The sequence below is a fragment of the Arachis duranensis genome, chromosome 5, assembly GCF_000817695.3.
Source record: "Arachis duranensis cultivar V14167 chromosome 5, aradu.V14167.gnm2.J7QH, whole genome shotgun sequence".
Lineage (NCBI taxonomy): Eukaryota > Viridiplantae > Streptophyta > Magnoliopsida > Fabales > Fabaceae > Arachis > Arachis duranensis.
Genome location: NC_029776.3, coordinates 107,594,630 through 107,603,036, shown reverse-complemented (window position 1 = coordinate 107,603,036; position 8,407 = coordinate 107,594,630). Strand labels below are relative to the sequence as shown.

The window sequence follows — 8,407 nt, the reverse complement described above, 5'->3', positions numbered from 1 at the left end:
AGACATAAGACACCAAATCTACTTTACTTTCTCTTATTTTAATTTAATTATCTACTCCATGCTGCATGTGATTTAATTAAAACACCTTTATAGACATAAAACACAATTTTTTCCCTCTATCAAACTTTAGGCTTTCTACAATTGGGCTATAGCAATCTCTGATCGGGCAAAAATGCGTGGTCGCACAAGGGAAGCTGAAGAACTATGGAAACAGTTCAGCAAAAATATGGTTCTTGGCAGCTCTTGCTCTTGTATATTGTAAATTTGTTGATGGATACTGCATAATGCTAAATTCAGAACTCATAGTGAAAATAAATGGACTAATTTTTCACATTTTAATTCATAGTGAAAATAAATGGACTAATTTCATACAAAAGGCATAAGAAAGCAATGAGTTTGTATTACGATTGCATGCTTCTTACTGCATTTTTGGGTAGTGCTTCTTCTGGGGGCAACGATTTATAGTAGAACTTTTGTTGAAGCAAAAAACTTGAGCTTCTTGGAAAAGATATTAAAGAAACTATTTTCACCACCTTCCTGGGACCAAACACTTGAATTTCTCCTGAAAGGCCTTGTTTATACCAAAAGCACTTCTTGACTCGTAAACAAATCTCATCTTCAACTACCGCTAGTTATCAATTTAAGTAAATTTAGGGGAGTCACATCTTTTATTAATCCTTAGCTAAGAAGGTTATCCGTACATACATGTAGCACACTCCAGATATATTAAACCAGAGTCTTATTTCATAATTATCTTATTCTACTATTTCTTTATTTTGTTAAGTAATAGTCCTTACATTATATCACTGATTGTGTAACTATGTTGCTAAAATTTATTATTCTATAGTAAATAATCACCCAGGCTTTCATCATTTTATTTCTTTGATAAAATGAACTTAATTAAACAAAACAAGATATTGCTATCAATCTTGATATATGAATTATATTTTTTCTGTATTGGAGTTCTAACTTATTTTCTTTGTGCTTTGTATTTTTTTTCCAATTTAGGAACTTAGTGCCATTGTTCCATTTTGAGAAAAGCAAAAGATTGTAAGAACTGCCATCAGCAAGGTACAAAAGTTATAGGAGGATACCAGATAGAATTTGCAAACTAGTTCTTTACATTTACTATGTCCTTTAGCATATAACTTATTCTCTCTTCCACTTTTTAACTTTCCAATATTCTTCAATGCAGTTCCGTGCAGCTATTCAGTTACAATTTGATTTCCATCGGGCAATTTATAATCTCGGAACTGTTCTGGTCATAATTCTTCTCCATTTTACTTATATATCGTGCAATTGTGCTTTGTTTTACTTTGTTTGTGTGCATGTAACAGTATTAAGAGTATAGAATTCACTTTCTTTTTTCTGCACTTAACATGTTCGATGAAATGCTTCAACTAGATTTCTTTGAATTCTCCCTTTATTATTTCTTCTCTTGATTTCTTTGATGTTTTTGTGCCTTGATGACATCATGAATCGGTTAGTCATCTTCCTGAATTATGCAAATTGCTATACTAGAAATGGAAAAGCTAATTAGCTGAACTTTAGTCTTAGATTTCATCTCTCTATCTTATGTCCATCCTTGTAAAACCTGGTAGTTTTGTTTTTGTGCACCTATAAACTTGATGTGAGCTTGATGACTAATTTATAGCAAAAGCTAAAAGCAAAAGACCACCATCACTACTAGTATAAAAAAACCATCTCTTACTAACTTTCTTGTGTTCATATTGACTTAGGTGTCTAACTTCTATATTATAGGAAATAAATTAATGTAGCATATGTGTCATGAGACAGAAATGGAATTGCTAATATATATATGAGATTTCCAATTCTCCATTGCTAATATATTTCACATCGCGAGACTACTGCTGCTGCTATTTTTACTAGTGCTTTCTTTCTCTTTAATACCAGTTTTAGACCAGAATTAGTATTTTTCAATGTTGGACCAGGATCAGGAAGAATAGAACTAAGACATCTGCTATTGGGATCCTGGACCGTCAAATTTAATTAAAGCATTTCCCATGACTTTTTTATGATAAGGATTTATTTTTAAGAATCAAAACTTTTCTAACTATTAAAATTACTTTTCAAACCTTATTATTATTCCACAAGAGTTTAGCAGATTTTCCACCAATGACAGCTTAGAAGGAATAGTTACTAGATGTAGCGCAGATAAAACAATTAGAGCTTGGTGAGAAAAGATAATAATTTAAATTTTTAACACCATAACAAATATAGACTAAAATAAAATCAAGTCAATCCTACAATCTACTGGACTCCAACTTATCCAAATAACTAGTGAAGATATCCCAGTTTTAAAAAATAAAAGTTTCCAAATGAAAATACAAATATAAAATTGGCGAGGATAGTTGTAGATGATGATCTTTCAATAATCAACGAAAACTATGATGAGAATGAGGATATGCTTGTATAAAAGACATTGAAGTTTTTCAGTAGTTACTAAATACATTTTCAGAGCATTCAAATATTTTTCCTTGTTTGGCAATTATGAGGACTGTTGGGAGAATTCCTTAGGAGGATCTAGAATTATTCTTGTATTTTAGATGACATTGCTTCATTTGAATGCCTAGATTCCTCCTTTGTTTGGATTAAATTGCCTTTATCTTGTAAGGAAGAGAAAGAGCTTTCAAAGTGCTCCTTGTTCTTCTCTGTTTAGTTTATAATATAGTGGGCAACTGGGCCTGCACTTTTACAGAATTTATTCTAGATTGCAAGTGATTCCGAGAAGTTGATAAAGGTGTTATTTGAGCTTGTAAGACACCATGCCCCCTCAACCATATTTCTTGATGAAATTGATGCAATCATTAGTTAACGCGGTGAAGCACGCAGTGAACATGAAGCAAGTAGACGACTAAAAACTGAACTACTCATACAGGTGATGCTTTCTTCTTAAACTAAATATATTTCATAATCACCAGCTTAATGATAATAACATGATTTGTAATGAAAACACTTTATATGTTAGCTGTCCTTGGATAAAAATCAACTATGATAGAATTCGAAGTTATCGCATATATTGGACTTGTTTCTTGCCTTCTATATTTGGTCAGCAAAAAGAGAATGTACTGGTTGAGAGTGTTTTGGGAGTTATGGAAGTCCATGAGTAATGACAATGGTAGCTGGGTCAATAAATTGTAAAGAAAAAATTAAACATATATCCTAGTTTCTATTGTGGTTTTTCTTTATGCCTTAGCTAACTACCATATTTGTATTTTAAGAATGCATTTTTGGTTTCTTTACCTTGTTTATTTGACATGTCAGTCTTACTATTTCCATTCCCATTTTGGACCTATTGCCTCCTATGGACAAACAATTCCATCAGGCTCCACTATATGCTTATGGCAGGGATCCTTCCGCTGGAATTCATCCACCAAGTGCACAACCATAACAATCTACTGCAACTAAGGTGTCTTCTTTTGTCTAACTTGAGAATTTTTGTGGAGAGTGATATTCATTTGATGAAGCATCGTATCTTGATTTTATGTAATTTCGTTTCTGCTGCATAGGTTACGCAGCACATGCAAATTCCTCTATCATATGCAAATGTTGTCATTGGAGCATCAGGTTCAAATATCAGTTACATTCGTCGTGCTAGTGGAGCAAGTGTTGCAGTTCAGAAGACAAGGGGCGTGCCAGGGAAGATGACTGTTGAAATAAGTGGGACTACATCAGAGATACAGGCAGCCCAACATTGTTGTTATTTTTGTAAAATTTGTGGGATTGAATTTGAATTTGTTGAAATACAATGTCATTTTTGGAGAATTAAACTTTTGATAATAAAAATCTTTTATGCTGGAGAGATTATAACAGTTTAAAACAGTCACTAAATGCAGGAAAAATTTGTCACAAGAATAAGTAACTTAGTAATGGTTTTAAATCGAAAAACTGTCACTAAAAATATTGTGACGGTTTAAATAGTCACTAAATATGTCTAAAAACTGTCATAAGAACAAGTAACTTAGTGACGGTTCAAATCGTCGCTAAATATTGTGACGGTTTAAAATAGTCATGAAAAACTGTCACAGGACTTAGTAATTTAACGACAGTTTCAAAACGTCGCGAAATACAGTATAAAAAACACATTTACAAGTGTTACAAATTAGTGACGGTTTTATATTTTAAAAACTGTCACAAACAATTTAGCGACACTCCTTACCAACGGTGGTCCAAAACCGTCACTGTCAGCTGGCGACCCTCAAATCTGTGACGCTTTTTTTAACCGTCGCAAAACTATTTAGTGACAGTTAAAACCGTCACCAAGCATTAAAAAAACCGTCGCCAAAATGCTATTTTGTTGTAGTGATATATATAATAGCTAACATGATTATAATCAATTATATGTATTATATAAATAGATTAAAAAATTAGAATTTTCTAAAAAAATTTTCATTGTTAGTTCCTTTCTTATATTATTATATTAATTTAATTATTTTGGAATGAATATGAACAATGATAAAATTAACACAATATATATAATAACGTTTTTTGTATAATTTTTTAAAAACCATCATTGGATTAAAAAATTGTACATTACGGATAATCTCTAAAAAAATTCGTATCAATCCAAAATTGTTTGCATACATTTATATATTTGAAAATTAGCATATTATATTTGTTGAAGATATATATAATAAACAAGTGGTCTTTCCATTATCGCATGCTTATATATGTCATATTTTGGCAATATTTGGTATAGATAACATATTTTATATATATAAAATGAGATTTAAACTTCTGACATTTATTTAAACAGACAAATAAAATGATTATTCGACCAACTTAAATTATTTCGTTATATATTATAGTATGACAATACTAAGAAAACTAAAAAATAGCCTGGTTTTAGCTAATTCTTTTTTGTTATCAAACATTTTTCATGATAGTAATTCCACAAGTGAGATACATCTTATGAAAAATTATGAGCAGTATAATTTTACTTAAATTGATACCACTATTATTATTGGACTTTACATTTTAGATACGTATATGCCTGCGCGCGCCTGTTAAGGCAGATGATTATCGATGGAGATTGAGAAGCTAATTACATCAGTTAAACGTTGTTGCTGGATAGATTTGTCATACAATTAGATGCACAATTTACTTCTTGGATGTTACGTTGCACAAGAAGGGTTGCCGTTGTTAAAATCTTAGCATACGCGTGTGTAGATATTATAGTTTCAACTTAGACGTAAAAGCCATAACCTCCAAACGCGTAGATTGTTCCGATGTCCTTGTAATTAGTCTAATCACTTAATTATGCTTAACACATTAATAAAATGGATTACGAGGTTTGTAAATTATAAGCATTGGCCTACGTTCGAAAGCAAAAGAAATAGCATTAACATTAAGGGATGCTCCTATAAAGACGTATAAAACGTCTTTTTTGTAAAGATACTTACGTATTATATTATTATTAGACATATTAATGAATCAGTTATTTTTAAATTTTTTAATAAATTAGAATAAAATTATTTTTTATAATAATAACAATAAATCTAATTTTTTTTAAATTTAATTGTATTTTTAAATTTTTAGAAATTTAAATGTCTGCAAAAGAAGAAGTCAGGGATATATTTATCTTTTTATAAAAAAATTTAAAGATATTCGGTTTAGATTGTGTAATTCGATCAAATCAAACTGGGTCTATGTTGATCGAAAAATATTTCGATAAGAGCGAATTGATTCGAAATGAGTCAGGTATGATTTCTCAAGGAGATATACGCATGAGCATGAAGGTGGAAGTAATTGATGCTGATTTGGATTTTGATTGTTCATTAATCGAATAGGTATGATCGAACAGAAGATTCGATTCGAGAGATCGAATAAGACTTTCGATGAGCTGGTCGAACGGTCATAGAAGTGGGAGAGTTAGTGGCTTTTATTACACGAGGAAATTATGGGAATATCTATAATCATGTGGCGGGAACGGTTACCAAGAGGGATTGCATTTTAAATTTGTAATTCCGTATTTAATTGTAATTAATTGTAGATTAATTGTCAGTTATGCAAGATTAGCCTATAAATACTAAGGAGTATTAGGGAAAAGGGGTTGGAACTTTAACTCAGAAAAACACTCAAGCACACTCATATCCCCAGAGAATTCCTGAGTCTGCAATCGAGTTACTTTTCTGTAGGGTTCCTTCCACCTTCTTTGTTCTTTCAATTTACTTTTCTGTAAAATTTAACATTTCAAGTAACTTTATTTTTCCAAGTGTTCTCTATCTTCATTGTTCAATTTATCTTTCTGCATTTTAATCTTTTATGTCGAAGGCCTTTGATCCAATTGAAGGCATTTTACTGTTTCCTTTTAAATTTCAACACAAATCTCTTTACTGTCTGTACATTTATTCTTTGAAAATCTATACGTTTAGGTTTCGTTTATCAATTTATAAACTTTCTTTATTCTCTATTTTCAATATTGGTCTAATCGAAGACGCTTTGATGCACTTTTAGAAAATTGGTACTCGCACAGAGGAGTAGGTTTCGCTCCTAGACCACTAGATATCGAACCACTATCGATTTGCTGAAAATTGACAAAACAAATTGGCACGTCCGTTGGGACAGTTTTTAAATCGAAGTGTGTCAAATAAATATTTTTCCAGTAATTTTTAGTGTATGCAATTACGAAGTGGGAAGATCATTCACATGGCTGATGAATTATCAAATGTAAATGGTGGTTCGTCCACCAATGATAGCATACCAGTGTCTATGCAACAAGCCAACGTATCTTCACGTTCGGAAGGTGCAATTGGAACTAAAAGTATAGTCGTTACGACTATTCAAACTGGGAATGTTGGACGTAATATTCGTCCACGTGGTCTTGTGCCACCATATCAACCTCCATTAACCGCTGGTTGGCCCCCTTATGGTCTTCCTCCTGGTTATACCCCACCGGTGGATGGTTTTGTGCCGCCTGTCCGCTTTGGGAATGTAAATGGAGTGAATAATGTTCAAATCCCATAACAACATTCTGAGTATTCTCGTGATTATAATGTGGGCTCCACTTCGAATGCTGTGAGTTCGATGGCAGCATATCGACAACAAGTGGAGGAAAGTCATCATGACTTGGTCAATTTATTGACTCAGCAAATGACTATAATTCTGAATCCTATGATGGCTGATCATGAATTGAGATTCGAGCGTCTTGCTAGACAAGTCGAGAGAATTGCTCGAATTGTTGATTATGATGAAGGTGAAAGGCATAATGCTAGGGGAAATAACGAAGGAATGGAAAATATCTTTCAAAATGAAAACAATATTCCAAATCGAGAAAATCCTCACGTGGTTCCCCGAGGTCAAAATGCTGATGACTTTTTAGCCAGATTGCGTGGTGGTGAACGCTATCAAGTCACTAGAATTGTAGAAGAGGTGTTAAATCAGGTTGGGCTGAATGTTGGTTTTATGAATCAACCACATTTTGTGTCCGCTTTTTCCCAAGTGGTCCAAATGGCTGAAGTGCCAAGAGGAGTGAAAAATCCAAAGATAGTCACAAAATTTGCTGGTGAAGTTGGAGAATCAACTGCTGAACATGTTGCTCGTTATTTGGTTGAGATCGGGAATTTAGCTACTGATGAAAATTTGAAAATGAAATTTTTTTCTTCATCATTGACGAAGAATGCATTTACTTGGTTCTCGAATCTCAGACCAAATTCGATCACAACATGGAATCAGTTAGAAACTGCTTTTCACGCTCAATTTTATCGGGGGAAAATGAATGTAGCAGTTACTGATCTAGTGGCTTTGAAACGTGAAGATGGTGAAACTACTGATGATTATTTAATACGTTTCAAACACGCTAGGAGTAGATGCTATGTGTCATTACCCGAAAGTGAGGTAGTGAAAATAGCAACTATGGGGTTAGGATTCTATATGCGCAGAAAATTGCTCAATGTGCATATTCCTGATTTAGCCCATTTGGCTGAAAAGGTTTGATAAACTGAACTCATGAAAAAAGAGAAAGAAAAATATAGGAATGAACAAAGATCGAAGAGTAAACCTTTTACTCGAAAAGAAAAGGTTGCTTATGTGACAATGGAGTCTTCAGAGGAGGAATTTGATTTCGAAACAGAAGTCGATTTGGCTGAACTTAAGAAAGGCCCTCCATATGTTTGTTCTTTGTTGAAGAAACTGCCAAGTAATGAAAAGTCGAATGATTCAAAACTGAAAAGTGAAAGAAATATAGTTTTGATATTTCGAAATCTGATCAGATTTTCGATGTGTTGCTTAAAGATAAACAATTAATTTTGCCTGAGGGTAGAAATTTACTTTCTGTCAAAGATTTAAAAGAAAAGCCTTATTATAAATTTCATCAAGCAACAAGTCATTCGACTAACAGTTGTGTCCGTTTTAGGGACTTGATTCGAGAAGCAATAATGGAGGGTCG

The 8,407-nt window shown here is 32.7% G+C and overlaps 1 protein-coding gene across 1 annotated transcript; it reads left to right on the top strand.

Moving 5' to 3' along the window:
- Window positions 1–7,047: 7,047 nt before the first annotated feature.
- LOC110281638 (uncharacterized) lies at window positions 7,048–7,956 on the top strand. Its single transcript, XM_021144046.1, has one exon. It carries the CDS (start codon window positions 7,048–7,050, stop codon window positions 7,954–7,956), a length of 909 nt encoding a protein of 302 aa, XP_020999705.1.
- Window positions 7,957–8,407: the final 451 nt, after the last annotated feature.

Coding starts and splice junctions, on each gene's coding strand:
- LOC110281638 (XM_021144046.1), top strand. CDS start 7,048: ATGGCAGCATATCGACAACAAGTGGAGGAAAGTCATCATGACTTGGTC.